The sequence below is a fragment of the Ranitomeya imitator genome, chromosome 7 (assembly GCF_032444005.1).
Source record: "Ranitomeya imitator isolate aRanImi1 chromosome 7, aRanImi1.pri, whole genome shotgun sequence".
Lineage (NCBI taxonomy): Eukaryota > Metazoa > Chordata > Amphibia > Anura > Dendrobatidae > Ranitomeya > Ranitomeya imitator.
The window spans coordinates 20,782,015-20,803,895 of record NC_091288.1 but is presented as its reverse complement, the minus strand read 5'-3'; the positions used below and the strand labels follow the sequence as shown (position 1 = coordinate 20,803,895).

Genomic DNA, 21,881 nt, shown 5'->3' with positions numbered 1-21,881 from the left:
CTTAGTTTTCTAGATAAAAGAACTATATCCCCATACACTGAATGTAATATCACACATTAATGGCATTTACAACAACATAAAATACTATGAAAGAAATTGCCTTTTATTATCCTCCGTAAATCCTTCTATTTTTATATTGTAGTGTTTGATGTAGATGAAAAAGACCAAAACTAATCTGCTTATTTATCATCTAAATCCACCATGTCACTTATAATATATCTTTGTACTAAAAGTGTCGGCTTCGCCCGATTAGTATTACATACATTAAAGAATGTTATTTTTTAATTTTATACCCTAGCATATTCTACAATCTGAAGACGTTGAGTTGCATGGATAGACTTGGTCATAGGAAGCTGCGCCGTTGAGTCAAATCCAGGACTGGGACAGGTTACAGGCTACGGGTTAAAGGGGCTGTAAACTTTTTGAAAAACAGAGCTGTTTTCTTCCAAAATCCTTTTCATAGGTAGTCAATATATAGGCATGGGGAGTCCGACACCAAGGACCATCACCGCTTAGGTATTATCACCTATCGGGGTGGCCGGATGTACACAGTGTATAGTTCAGAATATCACAGCTCCATACATTGTGTAGTGGTTGTTTCTTGGTACTGCAGATCAGTTCCTATCTCTTTAATTGGAGCTGAGCTTCAGTACCCGGCAGTGATGACGACTACACAGTGTATTGAGTTGTATTGTTCTATACTGTTTGCATCCTGCTGCCACCAGAGTTGATAGTTGCAGATTGGTGGGGGTCAACATATCCCTATAAGTAGGTCATCAAACTAAAAATAGTGGACAACCCCTTTAAGACATGCAGCTTATCAAGTAAAGAGCAAAACCAGTCTCAAACCCATAATAAATATGGTGGAACACGTAGGCCAGTTTTCATGTAAATGTTGCCAAAATTATGGTACATTTAGTTTCGAAAATCTTTTTTAGACTGTAAGTTTATCACATGGTAATCCTAGTAATAGATGCCCCCAAACATTAGTTGTGAGGGAAACGGAAACAAAGAGTTAAACTTCTCTACAGTGCCACCACAGGAGAAGTGAAGTATTACATAAGTCTCACTATAATCAATAGGCTGCCATGTGATGCATGGATGTGTTGGGTTCTCCAGAGTAAAGGTACCTTCACACATAGGATATCGTTGCAACGTCACGCTTTTTGTGACGTAGCAACGATCCCGCTAACGATATCTTTATCGGAATGTGAGTATGTAGTGTTTTTTTTTTTACTTTTACAATGGTAACCAGGGTAAATATCGGGTTGCTAAGCGTGGCCCTGCGCTTAGTAACCCAATGTTTACCCTGGTTACCCGGGGACTTCGGCATCGTTGAAGACAGTTTCAACGATGCCGAAGTTGTTCCCCTGATCGTTGGTCACTGGAGAGAGTTGTCTGTGTGACAGCTCCCCAGCGACCACACAACGACTTACCAACGATCATGGCCAGGTTGTATCGCTGGTCGTGATCGTTGGTAAATCGTTTAGTGTAATGGTACCCTAAGATGGGCACTTTGTGGCCATTTTTTAGTGGGATTTCTGAAAATTGGATTTGTTTCAAAGAAAGACATTACCTGCAAGACAAGTTTCAGTGTTTATGAATAAAACCGATTGGGTGGCAAATTGAAAGTGTGCTTCTTCGAGTGATATAATGAAAGAGATGCAATAGATTTTGCAGGAACCTCTTGACCATTCCAAGGCATTTTCATTTGTCAGGATTCAACCATGAAAATTGTTCCCCATCTTTCACTTTGACACATAACATCATAAAGCATTGCGTATGAAATATTCCTCCGCTTGGCTATGCCTCCTAAATGGGCAAGAGCAAAGACCAATTCTGTTATTTGATTATGACAAAGGATGATATTGTATGAGGGGTGAATGTAGTATGTATTAACCATCATAGCACTGCCGTCCTTCACACTACTTCTCTGGGACATTCAGGTAAAGCAATACGAAGAGCTTATCTAAAGACATCTTCCATTTCCATTACGAAAGAATGTGCCATATGTCAAGGTCAAGCCAAGCACTTTAGCTCTACTTGCTTTGATAAATCTTAGATTCTTCAGTTACTGTTATGTCAGAGCCATTATCACTGCTGCCTTTCTTTCATAAATAGACATCATATGTGTTTTCTTGACCATGCTTTGTTACTTTGTTCTGAATCTCCAAGATTAATGTAAGGTCACTTTCAAAGAAAGACATCCATTTACTGTGAAATACATCTCAAAGAAATAAATCTATTAACATCAAGGAATGGAAAATAAATGCTAAAAATGTAACGTCTCAAGCGGAGTATAGCCAGGTGGCATGGATAATTCCTCTCACTTCTGATCCTGAGGAAGGCAGTATACCAACGATGTATGTGGGGCTTAAGGCCCAACACACTTTAGTTAGTTGTTGGCCAAACCATTGTTCTGCTGACAGCGATCACTACAAACTCCCACAGAGAGATGAATTCTTGGTTCAGCCTCGAATCATCTGGTAGATGCCCATCTCCATGGTCAACAAAAGTATTGACTGTTGAAATTCAATAGGTCCAATTATTCTCCCCTCTGACATTATTTAGCATATTCATCCAAGTTTAGTCTAATCTTTTAGGGAGGCCTTTAGTGTTTGACTAGGGATCCTTAGAACCATTGGAAGTTCCTGAAAGTCAACGCTCTAGGAAACAAATAAAATGTCCACTTTTTATTGCCTTTCGATTACTTGCAAAATTAGGGGTTTTACTTGCAAAATTAGTCCTGAACCACAAATCTGTTTTGCTCATATTCTACCCCTGTGTGCCTCCAATCATATACAAAGATATAAATCACATTTTTTTGGTGATTATACTATATAGTAAATCCCAAAACAAGTGGTACTTTGTAAATAAAATATCATTTATTAAACATAAATTAAAACAAAATACAACATACAATGACAAAATTAGTCTGCGGTTTATTGCCATGGTTACCTTACGTCATTGGCATTTTTTCTATCTCCGGCATTCGGGACATGCGCTGTAATCATCTAATGGTGGTTGCCCTTTGCGCATGCGTTGTTGATGCTGCACCCTTACTGCGGGATGGATCCGCTATTTTTTCCTTATTTACTTCCACGCAGATGCTACGATTCTTTCTAATGTGGATACAAACCTCTGCGCAGACGCATTGGAACATAGGTTATATCGCTGCAGACGGAAATGACTATACTCCAGGTCCACCTCCAGTCCTCTTACATCCAATCAGTGTGGCTTCCATGTGTATATAAACCAAGCTCTCCCCCTGCCTAGACACGCCTCCTGAAGAAGTGGTCAGTGAAACGCGCGTTGGGGCAGAGGGACGCCGTGTACCACCACATCAAACACTTCTGGTAATGTTTTACTGCTTTATTTTATGGAGCTTTACCGTTACATCTACCACTTTGGCCATTAAGGTCTTTTGTATACATCTCCATATGCCGTAATTGCCACAGTATAGGATAGTCTAATTTTAGACATGAGTACATTATATGGCTAGTATAGGCTATGGTTTCTTACTAAGATCCATTTAGAGGTCTTTTCTTGTGGTATCTAGCTCCTTTAGTATTTAATTACACCGGAGTGTCATTAATATTTGATGGTTGTCCTATGGCAGTTATGTCCCTCTTTTTAGTGGACTTTGCACTTTTTTGTTACTAATTTTGTCATTGTATGTTGTATTTTGTTTTAATTTATGTTTAATAAATGATATTTTATTTACAAAGTACCACTTGTTTTGGGATTTACTATATAGTATAATCGCCAAAAAAATGTGATTTATCATCTGGTATTCAGTGGTACCTGTTCCCCTGGTACAGGGGTAATTTATTGAGGGCAATCTTTTGTGAATTATATACAAAGATATGTAGATTTTTTTCTTTGCTTGCGGAAAAAAATGTGCCATGCACCATCCTGTGCTATAATAGGACTTGTGCAGATGAGAGTATTTTCGGTTAAGATGAGATACGTCAAAACATTGGATCGCCCTCAGACCAATGTTATTGTTTGTCCAATTATTTCCTCGGAACGGTGTAGTGTGTACAATTTGCATCTGTAAATCGGATCACAAGTAAATGGGTCCATCAAAAAAAATTGGACTGTACTCAGATAATATCCCAGTGCAGTTTCATTTTCCCACACTGACAGAACGTAGAAGATGGAGATTTGTTTTCATCATCTCCACATGTGAGAAAATTTGATTACACTGTGATCAAACTGTGATAAAACTCTGATCCGAGTATGATGTGTCTAACTGGACCAATTTTCTTGGATGAGAGGAATCGGTCGGTCGTGTGACCCTAGCTTTACAAAGAAACATGGTTTTCAGGATTCTTTTCACGGGGTAGCTTTAGGTCAATAAAATAGAGCCACAGAAAGATTTGCCACTGTTGGGTATCCGAATATTGGAAATGTCATGTGCAGGGAGGGACCTTTAAGAACAATACATTTTTTACGTTAATCCAGAAGAGCCTCTTATTTGGGACCTTGTTAGACTGTAGTGTAATTTAGAGTGTCTCCCACTGGAGGACTCGGCACATCCATTCATTACCTTAACAGACCATTGCCTTCTAAGGACATTGTGTAATACTTTATTTAACCCTTGGTGTCACTGTAGAAGAATACAAACCTTTCCCAGGTTCTCAGGTTTCCCTGAAAGTGACTGATCATTCTTCAGGGAAATTTTTTGATATGCTTATTTTGGGAGAAAAATCAACATGGCAGAAGGGGAAAAAGGATTTTCACAGTGCTCACTAGAGTATCACAGGACCACGGGTGCCAGGTTCAGTGTGGCCGGAGTCCACTTGTAAATGCAGGTAAAAAAGGTAAAAACCAGCACCAGGTGATTTCCATAAAAATTAAAATGTTGTCTTGTATTTAATCCATTTTTTTGAAAAACGCTAAAAACATACATGTCATAGAATGTCAAGGGACAAACATCCCCTACACACTTGACGCGTTTCAGACTTTATGTCCATACCTATGAGTAAAGACATAAAGTCCGAAATGCCTATGAGTAAGGACATAAAGTCTAAAATGCGTCAGGCATGCAGGGGATGTTTGCCCCTTGACATTCTATGACATGTATGTTTCTAACTATTTACAAACAATGGATTAAATGAAAGACAACATTTTAATTTTTATAGAAATCACCTGGTGCTGGTCTTACCCTTATTTTGGGAGAACCTTTATAACAAAATGTCATTGTGCAAAATGGCCAACTACTCCTTTCGCTTTTTGATCTAATGCAAATGTGAGATGGATATTCTGCTCTTATAATACTATAATTCCATTATTCCTTTCTGCGTTTTCTGTGAATCCCATCGCAGATTTACCTATAGATTATCTCAAATGTCTTACAAGATGCAAAGATTAATGGTGGCTTAGAATTGGGTCATCTCCTCTTGCTATTCGCACCCATTAAAAGGAAAGGTCTGGATCACTCTTTGATAAATTTAATTGAAGATTATTGATGAATTTTTGAGCTATTTTCACTAATCTTTCCAATTAAAATTAAGGAGAAATGTCACTCTCTAACACTGACCATAAGCCTTAAATCATGAAGAAACGATTTTAAAACTGGCAAAGAAATATATTACCCTCCAAAAATAAATGTTGGCATTCATCCTGATAGGAAAAAAAAAAAGAACAAGCACAGCAAATCTGCTCTTCCCAGCTTTTGCTTTTTCCGAAGGCGAACGTGTTACACTTTAATAAATTGCTCTGAAAGGGTTTGAATTGTCCAAATTGAGCATTGATTACATTTAAATGATGCTTCTAAGCATCAACACAGGCATTTGGTACCACAAACGCTGACATTAATTTAATTGTAAGGTATATATCTTCCGTCCTCGCTCAGCCGAATGAATCATTGTAAGCATCTAACGAGCGTATGTGGGGCAAGGCTGCAATTACTTTTTAATATGAGAAAATCACTTTTATCATCCTTAAAAAATAAGGACATATATTAGCATCTCGAAGACAATAAGGGCTAACACATTTCATGGTGGATTTCATTTAAAATGAAATTAATTTCAAATAAACATTGTCTCCTCGGCCTCCTCGCCGGAATAATACTATTTGTTACAATTGGGATATCGGTATAAATTTGTTTTACGGACTGATTCTCGAGCGGGAAAACAAGATGTCGGCGTTCTAATTGTTTTCAATATTTAAAGATAAATCATATTCCATGATAAGGGATGATGCAAAATACTCTGGGTTGCTAAACTTTATCGGCACGCGGGTTTTTTGGAGGATACCTAAACATTACATATTTTTGCACTGCAATAATACAGAATTATTATTTCTGTGAAACAGGTGGATAATTGTAAATCTATGGAAGTCTAGAGTCGCATTTAGTCAATGAAAGCGTTTTGGTTCCATCCCTGGTGGTCTAGGGCAAAGAAAGGGTTTTGGGTACATCCCTGGTGGTATAGGGCAATGAAAGGATTTTGGTTCCATCCCTGGTGGTATAGGGCAATTAAAGCGTTTTGGTTCCATCCCTGGTGGTATAGGGCAATTAAAGCATGTTGGTTCCTTTCCTGGTGTTATAGGGCAATGAAAGGGTTTTGGTTCCATCTCTGGTGGTATAGGGCAATGAAAACGTTTTGGTTCCATCTCTGGTGGTATAGGGCAATGAAAGTGTTTTAGGTACATCCTTGGTGGTATAGGGCAATGAAAGCGTTTTGGGTACATCCTTGGTGGTATAGGACAATTAAAGCATTTTGGTTCCATCCCTGGTGGTATAGGGCAATGAAAGCATTTTGGTTCCATCCCTGGTGGTATAGGGCAATGATAGCATTTTGGGTACATCCCTGGTGGTATAGGGCAATGAAAGCATTTTGGGTACATCCCTGGTGGTATAGGGCAATGAAAGCGTTTTGGTTCCTTCCCTGATGGTATAGGACAATGAAAGCATTTTGGGTACATCCCTGGTGGTATAGGGCAATGAAAGTGTTTTGGTTCCATCCCTGGTGGTATATGGCAAAAAGCATTTTGGTTCCATTCCTGGTGGTATAGGGCAATGAAAGTGTTTTGGTTCCATTCCTGGTGGTATAGGGCAATTAAAGCATTTTGGTTCCATCCCTGGTGGTATAGAGCAATGAAAGCGTTTTGGTTCCATCCCTGGTGGTATAGGGCAATGAAAGGGTTTGGGGTTAATCCCTGGAGGTCTAGGGCAGAGAAGGCATTCTTGGTAACATAAATTGTAACCAATGGCAGCAAATGGGTTTTGGCTACATCCCTGGTGATCTACAACAGTGAAGGGATTACTATGTGCATGGTCAGAGTTATGGTCTAGAGCTGTAAATGGGTTTCCTTCGCCCTGTGGTTCAGGGCATTGTTTGGAAAAAAGCAATTGTAATCAACAGCAGTGAATATAGACAGCAATGGGGTTTTGGTTACATTCCTGGTGGACTAGGGGATTACTAGTGTCATCATTTGTGATACAGAACAGGAAAGGGTTTTCGGTTACATCCTTGATGGTTTCAGAGCAGTGAAGAGATTGCTGATAACATATGTAATCCAGGGTAGTGAAAAGATGGTTGTTACGTTACCAATGATCTAGGGCAATGAAGGGTTACTGATAACATTAGTTGTGATCTAGGGCAGCAAGGGGATTTTGGTTACATCCCTGGTGGTCTAGGGCATTGAAAAGGTTTCTACTAACCTCTTTTATAATTTAAGGCAATGTAGAAGTTTTGGTTACATCCTTGATGGCCTGGGGCAGTGAAGACGTTACTGGCAACTATAGTTGTGATCTAGCACAGTGAAGGGGTTGGAGTAACATCCCTGGTGGTCTAGGGTAACTATTCTATTTACAGTTTAACGTATAAAATACTTTTTTTTTATATGGCAAATTGTAAATAAGAAAAATGGCTTTAAGTGATTTGAAAAAATAACAACGTAAAACATTTTCTACATATTATAAAAAAAAACATCAGAATTTTGTGTCATTTAATATAGGTAATCAAGGCAAACTATTTTTTTTGTGAATTAGATTGATTTTTTTTACACGGGGTCCCTTTAATACTACAGACAATACAGTAAATGTAAAATAAATACACTGATTTTAGTAAAAAGTGATTTTTTTTTTTTGTTACGCATAAATCGAATGATAAAAATAAATCCTAAACAGCTGAAACATTCATTCAAGTGATGGAGGACAATCACTTAGAATAGGTTTGTAGACCGCAACATTGTATTTTGAGAATGGTAAATACTGAATTTTGATTACTTCAGCCCCCTACCGTGATAATGAATTTCGGAGCAAAACTTGGACGACATCCTTCACCGGCGTCTTGAAGCGGATGTTCGGTCTAAGAACCTAACAACATTTTTTGATATTCCCTTGATCTTCCGTCCCTAGATTATTTTCTATCTTTAAATCATCTAGGAATTATAGAATTTTTGTAGCGTCTTTAATTAATGCCGAAGTCTTCAAACTCGTTCTTTCCTCTTTGTTTCAGCTGTGACTTACATTTTTTTATTTCATCAATGGAAATAAGGATCAACCTAAAAAAAAAAATCAATCATTGTCCTTATTAAAGATCCCTTTTAAAGCAGACTGTAGACTTTTGAGAATTTGCATAAAGTGAATTAATTGGCAATTAAGAAGCGGTTCTTCCATCCTCTTCCAGCTATTTGCTTGTAGTTAAGTCTTTTAGGGCAAAAATATGAGCTGATGCGTAACACTTAAAAGAACGCCGTAATGTAAATACAGAAAGATCCTGCAAAACTCGGTCAGGAGTCGGTTCCTTGTCTTCTTTTCATCATGACACAGGGCTTTGAAGATGTGTGAAAAGACAATTTGTGATCTAAATAACTGTAAGCAACCTCTTCAGTTCAACAGCAACATCACAAGGTATCTTCGAATATTTTTGGGAGCAATTAAAATCAGTCTTGTTCTACAGCAAAGCCTTAGACATGACACTATATATAATAACTTATCCACAGATACTACAGATATTTTAACTTGGTAACAGTTTACACGGTCACCGTACGTTCATCCACCGATGGACGTTAACAATATGTACTTTTTATTTTCCTAGCCCAAATCGTTGGCCCAGAGTCTTACAAGATTAAGACAAAGGACCTCATGTTTTAAAGAACTTATATACCAGTCCTAGCTAGTACAGATGGGAGGGGCAAGTACACCGTACGTTCAGGCAGCCTAGATAATGTGATAACTTAACAATCTGTAAATAACTTAAGTTAAAAACCATGCTGTTTTATCCCTCAAAAATCACTTCAAAGTGCCTATCTATAGGAATCTATCTTCTGTCTAACTTGTCTTCTGCTTGCCATCAAGTGTAGTCCATCTTTAGCAGAAGGGACAGGTTTTTGTGTCTTCAAATCTCATACAGACCTAATAGAGAGGCAGGTTTCAATTTGCAACCAGTAAATCGCTGGTTGATGGCAGAAACAATGCATGCTGGGTAGAGAGGAAAAGGAAGTTCAAGCACCTAAAGTGCTGACAGAATGTTGATGATATTAATAAAGAATTGTTGGCAACACTGTTGTGAATTCTGTGGCAGAGCTCCCTGCTGTGGTCACAAGTGGTACTTCGGCTGATTCTCTCTGTGAGCTTCTGTTTGTGGAGGGAAGTGGTACTGCGGCTTCTGAGTTTCCTCCCTCAGGTGATCTGGTGAGGTCGTTAGGTGCTTCTCTACTTAACTCCACCTAATGCTTTGATCCTGGCTTCCTGTCAATGTTCCAGTGTTGGACTTGCTTTTCCCTGGATCATTCCTGTGGCCTGCTGCTCTGCATAGCTAAGTTCTTCTTTGCTATTTGTTTGCTATTTTTTCTGTCCAGCTTGTCTATTTTGTTGCTGGAAGCTCTGGGACGCAAAGGGTGTACCTCCGTGCCGTTAGTTCGGTACGGAGGGTCTTTTTGCCCCCTTTGCGTGGTTTTCTTTAGGGTTTTGTGTAGACCGCAAAGTTACCTTTTCTATCCTCGATCTGTTAAGAAAGTCGGGCCTCACTTTGCTGAATCTATTTCATCTCTACGTTTGTCTTTTCTTTTTAACTCACAGTCATTATATGTGGGGGCTGCCTTTTCCTTTGGGGTATTTCTCTGAGGCAAGGTAGGCTTATTTTCTATCTTCAGGCTAGTTAGTTTCTCAGGCTGTGCCGAGTTGCATAGGCAGAGTTAGGCGCAATCCACGGCTGCCTCTAGTGTTGTTTGGAGAGGATTAGGGATTGCGGTCTGCAGAGTTCCCACGTCTCAGAGCTCGTTCTATGATTTTGGGTTATGGTCAGATCACTGTATGTGCTCTGACCGCTATGTCCATTGTAGTACTGAATTGCCTTTCATAACAGTACAGGAAGCCGAAAGTACTAATGATTCTCAATAGAGGGAAAAAAGAAGTTCTGAGACCATTTTTTTTTCTTGGCTTTGTGTTTTGTCTTTTTTTCCCCCTAGACATTTGGGTGGTTCAGTACACAGGTGTAGCGATGGACATTAGAAGTCTGTCTTCATTTGTGGATCAGCTCTCGGCAAGAGTACAAAAGATTCAAGACACTATTGATCAGAAAGCTATGTTGGAACCAAGAATTCCTATTCCTGATTTGTTTTTTGGAGATAGAACTAAGTTTCTGAGTTTCAAAAATAATTGTAAATTATTTCTGGCCTTGAAACCTCGCTCCTGGTGATCCAGTTCAACAGGTTTTGATTGTTATTTCTTTTTTGCGCGGCGACCCTCAGGACTGGGCATTTTCTCTTGCGCCAGGAGATCCTGCATTGAGTAATATCGATGCGTTTTTCCTGGCGCTCGGATTGCTGTACGATGAACCTAATTCAGTGGATCAGGCAGAGAAAAATTTGCTGGCTCTTTGTCAGGGTCAGGATGAGATAGAGGTATATTGTCAGAAATTTAGAAAGTGGTCCGTGCTCACTCAATGGAATGAATCTGCGCTGGCAGCTATGTTCAGAAAGGGTCTCTCTGAAGCCCTTAAGGATGTCATGGTGGGATTTCCTATGCCTGCTGGTTTGAATGAGTCTATGTCTTTGGCCATTCAGATCGGTCGACGCTTGAGTGAGCGTAAATCTGTGCACCATTTGGCGGTATTACCTGAGCTTAAACCTGAGCCTATGCAGTGCGATAGGACTTTGACCAGAGTTAAACGGCAAGAACACAGACGTCTGAATGGGCTGTGTTTCTACTGTGGTGATTCCACTCATGCTATCTCTGATTGTCCTAAGCGCACTAAGCGATTCGCTAGGTCTGCCACCATTGGTACGGTACAGTCAAAATTTCTTCTGTCCGTTACCTTGATCTGCTCTTTGTCATTGTATTCTGTCATGGCATTTGTGGATTCAGGCGCTGCCCTGAATTTGATGGACTTGGAGTATGCTAAGCGTTGTGGGTTTCTCTTAGAGCCCTTGCAGTGTCCTATTCCATTGAGAGGAATTGATGCCACGCCTTTGGCCAAGAATAAGCCTCAATACTGGACCCAGCTGACCATGTGCATGGCTCCTGCACATCAGGAGGTTATTCGCTTTCTGGTGTTGCATAATCTGCATGATGTGGTCGTGTTGGGGTTGCCATGGCTACAAGCCCATAATCCAGTATTAGATTGGAAATCCATGTCGGTGTCCAGCTGGGGTTGTCAGGGGGTACATGGTGATGTTCCATTTCTGTCAATTTCGTCATCCACCCCTTCTGAGGTTCCAGAGTTCTTGTCTGATTACCGGGATGTATTTGATGAGCCCAAGTCCGATGCCCTACCTCCGCATAGGGATTGTGATTGTGCTATCAATTTGATTCCTGGTGGTAAATTCCCAAAAGGTCGACTGTTTAATTTATCCGTGCCTGAGCACGCCGCTATGCGCAGTTATGTGAAGGAATCCCTGGAGAAGGGGCATATTCGCCCGTCATCGTCACCATTGGGAGCAGGGTTCTTTTTTGTAGCCAAGAAGGATGGTTCGCTGAGACCTTGTATAGATTACCGCCTTCTAAATAAGATCACGGTTAAATTTTAGTACCCCTTGCCATTGTTATCTGATTTGTTTGCTCGGATTAAGGGGGCTAGTTGGTTCACCAAGATAGATCTTCGTGGTGCGTATAATCTGGTGCGAATCAGGCGAGGAGATGAATGGAAAACTGCATTTAATACGCCTGAGGGTCATTTTGAGTATCTAGTGATGCCATTCGGACTTGCCAATGCTCCATCAGTGTTTCAGTCCTTTATGCATGACATCTTCCGAGAGTACCTGGATAAATTCCTGATTGTGTACTTGGATGACATTTTGATCTTCTCGGATGATTGGGAGTCTCATGTGAAGCAGGTCAGAATGGTTTTTCAGGTCCTGCGTGCTAATTCTTTGTTTGTGACGGGATCTAAGTGTCTCTTTGGTGTGCAGAAGGTTTCATTTTTGGGGTTCATCTTTTCCCCTTCTACTATCGAGATGGATCCTGTTAAGGTCCAAGCCATCCATGATTGGACTCAGCCGACATCTCTGAAAAGTCTGCAAAAGTTCCTGGGCTTTGCTAATTTTTATCGTCGCTTCATCTGCAATTTTTCTAGTATTGCCAAACCATTGACCGATTTGACCAAGAAGGGTGCTGATTTGGTCAATTGGTCTTCTGCTGCTGTGGAAGCTTTTCAAGACTTGAAGCGTCGTTTTTCTTCTGCCCCTGTGTTGTGTCAACCAGATGTTTCTCTTCCGTTTCAGGTCGAGGTTGATGCTTCTGAGATTGGAGCAGGGGCTGTTTTGTCGCAGAGAGGTTCTGATTGCTCAGTGATGAAACCATGCACTTTTTTTTCCAGGAAGTTTTCGCCTGCTGAGCGAAATTATGATGTGGGCAACCGAGAGTTGCTGGCCATGAAGTGGGCATTCGAGGAGTGGCGTCATTGGCTTGAAGGAGCTAAGCATCGCGTGGTGGTATTGACTGATCATAAGAACTTGACTTATCTTGAGTCTGCTAAGCGGTTGAATCCTAGACAGGCTCGTTGGTCGCTGTTTTTTGCCCGTTTTGACTTTGTGATTTCGTACCTTCCGGGCTCTAAAAATGTGAAGGCGGATGCTCTGTCTAGGAGTTTTGTACCCGACTCTCCGGGTTTGTCTGAGCCGGCGGGTATCCTCAAGGAATGAGTAATTGTGTCTGCCATCTCCCCTGATTTGCGGCGGGTGCTGCAAAAATTTCAGGCTAATAAACCTGATCGTTGTCCAGCGGAGAGACTGTTTGTCCCTGATAGGTGGACCAGTAAAGTTATCTCTGAGGTTCATTGTTCGGTGTTGGCTGGTCATCCTGGAATCTTTGGTACCAGAGAGTTGGTGGCTAGATCCTTTTGGTGGCCGTCTCTGTCGCGGGATGTGCATGTTTTTGTGCAGTCCTGTGGGATTTGTGCTCGGGCTAAGCCCTGCTGTTCTCGTGCCAGTGGGTTGCTTTTGCCCTTGCCGGTCCCGAAGAGGCCTTGGACACATATCTCTATGGATTTTATTTCTGATCTTCCCGTTTCTCAAAAGATGTCAGTCATTTGGGTGGTCTGTGATCGCTTTTCTAAGATGGTCCATCTGGTACCCTTGTCTAAATTGCCTTCCTCCTCTGATTTGGTGCCATTGTTCTTCCAGCATGTGGTTCGTTTACATGGCATTCCAGAGAATATTGTTTCTGACAGAGGTTCCCAGTTTGTTTCAAGGTTTTGGCGAGCCTTTTGTGGTAGGATGGGCATTGACTTGTCTTTTTCCTCGGCTTTCCATCCTCAGACTAATGGCCAGACCGAAAGAACCAATCAGACCTTGGAAACATATCTGAGATGCTTTGTTTCTGCCGATCAGGATGACTGGGTGTCCTTTTTGCCTTTGGCTGAGTTCGCCCTTAATAATCGGGCCAGCTCGGCTACCTTGGTTTCGCCATTTTTCTGCAATTCTGGGTTCCATCCTCGTTTCTCTTCAGGACAGGTTGAGTCTTCGGACTGTACTGGTGTGGATACTGTGGTGGACAGGTTGCAGCAGATTTGGACTCATGTAGTGGACAATTTGACCTTGTCCCAGGAGAAGGCTCAACGTTTCGCTAATCGCAGACGCCGTGTGGGTCCCCGACTTCGTGTTGGGGATCTGGTTTGGTTATCTTCTCGTCATATTCCTATGAAGGTTTCCTCTCCTAAGTTTAAACCTCGTTTCATTGGTCCGTATAGGATTTCTGAGGTTCTTAATCCTGTGTCTTTTCGTCTGACCATTCCAGATTCTTTTTCCATACATAACGTATTCCATAGGTCATTGTTGCGGAGATACGTGGCACCTATGGTTCCATCTGTTGATCCTCCTGCCCCGGTTTTGGTGGAGGTGGAATTGGAGTATATTGTGGAGAAGATTTTGGATTCTCGTGTTTCTAGACGGAAACTCCAGTATCTGGTTAAATGGAAGAGTTATGCTCAGGAAGATAATTCCTGGGTTTTTGCCTCTGATGTCCATGCTCCCGATCTTGTTCGTGCCTTTCATGTGGCTCATCCTGGTCGGCCTGGGGGCTCTGGTGAGGGTTCGGTGACCCCTCCTCAAGGACGGGTACTGTTGTGAATTCTGTGGCAGAGCTCCCTCCTGTGGTCACAAGTGGTACTTCGGCTGATTCTCTCTGTGAGCTTCTGTTGGTGGAGGGAAGTGGTACTGCGGCTTCTGAGTTTCCTCCCTCAGGTGATCTGGTGAGGTCGTTAGTTGCTTCTCTACTTAACTCCACCTAATGCTTTGATCCTGGCTTCCTGTCAATGTTCCAGTGTTGGACTTGCTTTTCCCTGGATCCCTGCTGCTCTGCATAGCTAAGTTCTTCTTTGCTATTTGTTTGCTATTTTTTCTGTCCAGCTTGTCTATTTTGTTGCTGGAAGCTCTGGGACGCAAAGGGTGTACCTCCGTGCCGTTAGTTCGGTGCGGAGGGTCTATTTGTCCCCTCTGCGTGGTTATTTATAGGTTTTTGTGCTGACCGCAAAGTTATCTTCCCTATCCTCGTTCTGTTCAACTAGTTGGGCCTCACTTTGCTGAATCTATTTCATCTCTACGTTTGTTTTGTCATCTTAACTCACAGTCATTATATGTGGGGGGCTGCCTTTTCCTTTGGGGTATTTCTCTGATGCAAGGTAGGCTTATTTTCTATCTTCAGGCTAGTTAGTTTCTCAGGCTGTGCCGAGTTGCATAGGCAGAGTTAGGCGCAATCCACGGCTGCCTCTAGTGTTGTTTGGAGAGGATTAGGGATTGCGGTCTGCAGAGTTCCCACGTCTCAGAGCTCGTTCTATGATTTTGGGTTATGGTCAGATCACTGTATGTGCTCTGACCGCTATGTCCATTGTAGTACTGAATTGCCTTTCATAACACAACACTATAACAAGTTAAAGAGAACCTGACAGATGATACATGCTGCCCGTGCTACTGTCAGCATGTATGAGCTTCTGGCATGTATCAGTCAGGTATGTTTGATTCTGAAACGTTGGGGTGTTTCAGTGAAAAATATACTTTAAAAGCCACCTTAGACTGAGCCACAATGGAGACTAGTTGCACAGACGAATCCTGGGCAGTTTGTAACCATTGTTCCCCTGGAGTGACTGGTCTCTCCATGTTTGTGTAAAGGGAGAATCCTGTCACTCAAAGGAAGTGGGTGGAGAGCAGCCACTGGGGACCGGCCTCTCCAACTAGTCCATGATCGAGGGACCACTAGAAACTATCCAATTTAATATTGGTGCAATAGATTATGAAAAGCAGGTCATATTTGGTTTCCATATATAATGCTAAAATCACGGTAGAAAACATGGCATCAATATCTATCACCTAGGACCTTCAGAGGCAAAGATAACTTGTAAATTGAGGATCTTTTGAAATCCTTAAGGGCTGAAAATATCCTACAAACAGACTCACATGAGGTCATCAAGGTGAGGTGTGTAGGTGTAACTTAAAACTGCAAAACAGTAGAATCTGAGTTTGGATCATTGTCAGCCCTTGAAATACATAGTTTGAGGGAGGATTCTGTTCATTTTCTCAATCTAAGTGCTTCCCTTCACTAAGCTCTGAGCCATTTCTGTGACGAGGTTTAATATTCATTAATATTTATTAATATTAATAATTCATTATCCCTTTTTATATTATGTAATTGAATATATCACATATTGTTTTGTTCCCATTTTGTATCATCTCGTATATTTTTTTCTAAACCCTGCCTAATTTTCTGGATTAAATATAAAATGTAATAGCCCTGTTCCTCTTGCTCTGTAAACCGCACCTCTGAAGCCATGCACTACTTGTAACGAGCATCCAATCGACCTGTATAAACGATTGGTGGTGGCAGCTAATGGCTCCTTACATACAAGTGTACATACAAATATTCGATGTGCTGGAATCGGAGATGTATATGCCATACGCTCACTGTTAATTTCCCGATAACCAGCTTAGTAATGGAAGCAGCCGGTGTCTCGTCCATCACTCGTCAGACAATTGCACAATTGTCCTGATGATTGGACACAGTGGAGATGTGTTTCTATGACAAATGGTGGCAGCTGTGGGATCTGTGTGATCTCTCCGGTGTCATCTGTGATTAAGTGGTAACAGTGGTGGATTCGGCATAATCCCCTCCGGCTTTGTATCCTTGACCCTCATCTAAAGGTGACTAGAGAGATGAGGATGATGAATAAGTTGAGATAACTTGACCCTTAGATGTTGATGGCATAAACAGAACCAACTGTTATGATTTGGCGCTTTCTTCCCTGAATTTGGAATATTGAATCTTGATATATCTCAACTCCTTCTCAAATTGACTCTTTTCTTTCCTTTTTTGTTGCTTGTAAATTGATGTTTACAATAGAATGTTCAGGATACATGAATATAACCATTGTTACAATTCTTAGCTAAGGATCCTATTATGTTTTCTCCTTACAGCCATTCCTGCTTTGAGACCTTGTGAAGAAAAACAGTTCCAATGTCAACCAGATGGAAACTGTATCCCAGAGCTGTGGCTGTGTGACGGAGAGAAGGACTGTGAAGATGGCAGCGATGAAAGAGGCTGCAATGGCACCCTACGACAATGTGACATCAAGACCAAATTTGCATGTAAAAATACAGGTAACTACATAGTGGGAATATTACTGGTTCATATTTACATTTTATTGGAAATTGTATTGCTTTACAAATGCTGTCCACATGGGGATAAGTGAGTGAAACCTCGACGATTAGTATATTGTCTGTGCATCTGACATCGGTCATAATAATTTCCTCCACTCAGTTTTCATAAATCTGTAATGTGCAATCTTTGCCTCTAAGACTATTATTATAGAAGGAGCGCGGCGCTATATCCAGAGTGGTAGAATAGGGCAAAGTCCAGACTAAGATGCCAAATAGCTGTTACAGGGGTCACACCAGACTACACATCCAGACTGCTGGTATAAGGGGCTGCAGACTATCATCATATAAAGACTGCTGTTATAAGGGGCTCCAGACTACACACCCAGACTGCTGTTATAGGTGGATCTAGACTACACAGTCAGGCTGCTGTTATAGGTGGATCTAGACTACACAGTCAGGCTGCTGTTATAGGTGGTTCTAGGCTACACATCCAGACTGCTGTTATAAGCAGTTCTAGGCTACACATCCAGACTGCTGTCATAGCTGTTCTAGACTACACATCCAGACTGCTGTTATAAGCAGTTCTAGACTATACATCCAGACTGCAGTTATAGGTGGTTTTAGGCTACACACCCAGACTGCTGTTATAGCTAGTATTAGACTACACACCCAGACTGCTGTCATAGGTGTTCTAGACTACACATCCAGATTGCTGTTATAGGTGGTTCTAGGCTACACATCCAGGTTGCTGTTATAGGCAGTTCTAGGCTACACATCCAGACTGCAGTTGTAGGTGGTTTTAGGCTACACACCCATACTGCTGTTATAGGCAGTTCTAGGCTACACATCCAGACTGCAGTTATAGGTGGTTTTAGGCTACACACCCAGACTGCAGTTATATGTGGTTTTAGGCTACACACCCAGACTGCTGTTATAGCTAGTTCTAGACTACACACCCAGACTGCTGTCATAGGTGTTCTAGACTACACATCCAGATTGCTGTTATAGGTGGTTCTAGGCTACACATCCAGATTGCTGTTATAGGCAGTTCTAGGCTACACATCCAGACTGCAGTTGTAGGTGGTTTTAGGCTACACACCCATACTGCTGTTATAGGCAGTTCTAGGCTACACATCCAGACTGCAGTTATAGGTGGTTTTAGGCTACACACCCAGACTGCAGTTATATGTGGTTTTAGGCTACACACCCAGACTGCTGTCATAGCTAGTTCTAGACTACACACGCAGACTGCTGTTATAGCTAGTTCTAGACTACACACTCAGACTGCTGTCATAGGTGAATCCAGAAGCACATGAAGAGAAGGACAGCACCACAGCAATTGTGAAAAAACAGCTCCCGTATTTATTCTGCCATCTGCAACGTTTCGGTCCGTGGACCTTTTTCAATGCTTGAAAAAGGTCCACGGACCGAAACGTTGCAGATGGCAGAATAAATACGGGAGCTGTATTTTCACAATTGCTGTGGTGCTGTCCTTCTCTTCATGTGCTTCTGGATTTACCTACTGGGATGGATCCCCTGGTGAGGACGTGCACTCTGCTGTCCATAGAGACATTGCCATTATAGGGTGCGGCTTTACTATTAATATTTGATACTTGCTGTCATAGGTGTTCTGGACTACACATCCAGATTGCTGTTATAGCTAGTTCTAGACTACACACCCAGACTGCTGTTATAGGTGGTTCTAGATTACACACCCAGACTGCTCTTATAGGTGGTTCTAGGCTACACATCCAGACTGCTGTTATAGATGGTTCTAGACCACACACTCAGACTGCTGTCATAGGTGTTCTGGACTACACATCCAGATTGCTGTTATAGCTAGTTCTAGACTACACACCCAGACTGCTGTTATAGGTGGTTCTAGATTACACACCCAGACTGCTCTTATAGGTGGTTCTAGGCTACACATCCAGACTGCTGTTATAGATGGTTCTAGACCACACATCCAAACTGCTGTTATAAGGGGCTCCAGACTATCATAGAAAGACTGCTGTTATAAGGGGCTCCAGACTACACCCAGACTGCTGTTATAGGTGGTTCTAGATTACACACCCAGACTGCTCTTATATGTAGTTCTAGGCTACACATCCAGACTGCTGTTATAGGTGATTCTAGGCTACACGTCCAGACTGCTGTTATAGATGGTTCTAGACCACACATCCAAACTGCTGTTATAAGGGGCTCCAGACTATCATATAAAGTCTGCTGTTATAAGGGGCTCCAGACTACACACCTAGACTGCTGTTATAGGCAGTTCTAGGCTACACACCCAGACTGCTGTTATAGGTGGTTCTATGCTACACATCCAGACTGCTGTTATAGGCAGTTCTAGCCTACACATCCAGAATGCTGTTATAGGTGGTTCAAGGCTACCCATCAAGACTGCTGTTATAGGCAGTTCTAGGCTACACACCCAGACTGCTGTTATAGGTGGTTCTAGGCTACACATCCAGACTGCTGTTATAGATGGTTCTAGGCTACACATCCAGAATGCTGTTATACATGGTTCTAGGCTACACATCCATACTGCTGTCATAGGCGGTTCTAGGCTATACATCCAGACTGCTGTTATAGGGGGCCTCCAGACTACAGGTCCAGACTGCTGTTATAGGGAGCCTCCACACTACACATCCAGACTGCTGTTATAGGCAGTTCTATTCTACACACCCAGACTGCTGTTATAGGTGGTTCTAGGCTACACATCCAGACTGCTGTTATAGATGGTTCTAGGCTACACATCCAGACTGCTGTTATAGATGGTTCTAGGCTACACATCCAGAATGCTGTTATAGATGGTTCTAGGCTACACATCCAGAATGCTGTTATAGGCAGTTCTAGGCTATACATCCAGACTGCTGTTATAGGGGGCCTCAGACTACACGTCCAGACTGTTGTTATAGGGGGCTTCCAGACTACACGTCCTAACTGTTGTTATAGGGGGCTTCCAGAATACACATCCAAACTGCTGGTGCAGTGGGCTTCAGATGCAGACAAAGCACACAGTTCCCAGTAAAAAATGTCTCCTGCTTCTGTCATCTTTAAGAGAGTCAATGGCTTAGGTACATAAGAGCAGTAGATGACACATATGTTCATACCACTTACAGCTGACGAATGTCTGGCTCAGCGGTAACCCTGTGTGGCCTTCCTCATTTCAATGGGAGCAACTTTCTTTGAAATGTCAGACTGTTAAGTCTGATTTTTTTTTATTGTTTCGCGGCATGCATTAAGCAATCTCCATCGCTGTTCTCCGGTACAGAACGACTACCATCTGGAACGCGAAGCACCTGGGGCCCCCCAGGCACGTGCATACAGAGTGCTACGTTTGCAGATCTCCGAAGAAAAATACAGAGAAAACGGGCATAAATTTTACCTGACAATTGCTTGGCTGTAACTGAAACAGATGGCAATTCTTCCATAAAGTTGAATTATAATTGAGATGTATTTCCTCTTTAGTGATACTTAAAATAGAGTAAATAATTCAAGCTTTTCTCCCCCCCCCCACCACCTCCCCCCAAAAAAATAGAAAGAAAGCCGAGGTGCAGTTTTATAAATTCATTTATAGATTCTTTCTGGAAAGGTGATTTTAAACAATGCGGCATTGCAGGGGTGAAGAAAGCATCTTAACATGTACTTATTCCATTTCTCTTTTGTGTTTACTGACGAAAACAAAGCTTTCGTCACAGTCGAAGTTGTTGACTATCACTTGTATGTTGTGAATAATTTATACAAAGCAACCAAGATTAAAAAATAATTTTTATGCCATGTGAGAGTCATATCGCTGTGTTCTCTGACCGCATATTGAAATCAGTATTCATGTCATCTGCTGCCTGCATATGGCTGGTGGTGTCATTCACAATGTCTGTGAACCTATTGATCATAGACATTACCTTTATGCTTCTTAGGCCATATTCACATGTTCTGTATTTGGTCATTATTTTACAACAATATTAGTGATGAGCAACTGTGCTCAGATAAGGTGTTATCCCACCATGCTCGGGTGCTAACCGATTGACCGTGGCGTGCTTGAAAAAAGTTTGAGTCCCCTTGACTGCATGTCTCATGGCTGTTCAACAGCTGCAACACATGCAGGGATTGCCTAATAAACAGGCAATCCCTGCATGTGTTGTGTCTGTCAAACAGCTGCGAGACATGCAGGCGCGGGAACTTAAACATATTTTTCTAGCACACCGAAGACACTTGGTTAGCACGCGAGCATACTCTGATAACACTTCATCTGAGAATGTTTGCTCACCACTAATCAGTATTTGTAAGCCAAAACCAGGAGCGGAACAATCAGAGGAACAGTATAGTAGCAACACGTCATCACCACTTCTATATTTTTCACCCACTCCTCGTTTTGGCTTACAAATACTGATGTAAAATACTGATCAAATGCTGAACGAGTGATCGTGACCTTAGCTCAACCCTTGTGCCAAAACATCCATCCTAAACTTTCCTCCTGGCTAAAATGAATGCAATGAGGTAATCAGATTTCGAAAAATGAAACATGATTTTGTGATACATATGTCTACAGGTGGTCACGCTGTGGTTGTGATGTGAATTGCAGCATGATGAGGTCTTTGCTAGCATGTCATAATTACTGTATATTTTGAACATGGGTATCGTGAGAAATTGGGGCTCTTAATAAAACTTATCGAAAAGTAATAGAGGACATATCTCAGTGTTTTTTCAGATCATCTCTTTTCAGTAGATAGGTCAGGAATGTAGTCATAGGACAGGGAACAGAGTTAGATGTGGAACCCAAGCCTTGGTGCTTAAGTAGATAGATAAGAGATGTAGTCATAGGACGGAGAACA

The 21,881-nt window shown here is 41.7% G+C and overlaps 1 protein-coding gene across 1 annotated transcript in view; it reads left to right on the top strand.

The window, feature by feature from the left end:
• The window catches only part of LRP1B (LDL receptor related protein 1B), a 1,659,362-nt gene that overhangs the window by 1,006,397 nt on the left and 631,084 nt on the right, over nt 1-21,881 (top strand). The window contains exon 21 of the mRNA XM_069732880.1: nt 16,861-17,043. Coding sequence (XP_069588981.1) covers nt 16,861-17,043 — 183 coding nt within the window. The remainder of the gene's footprint in view (nt 1-16,860; nt 17,044-21,881) is intronic.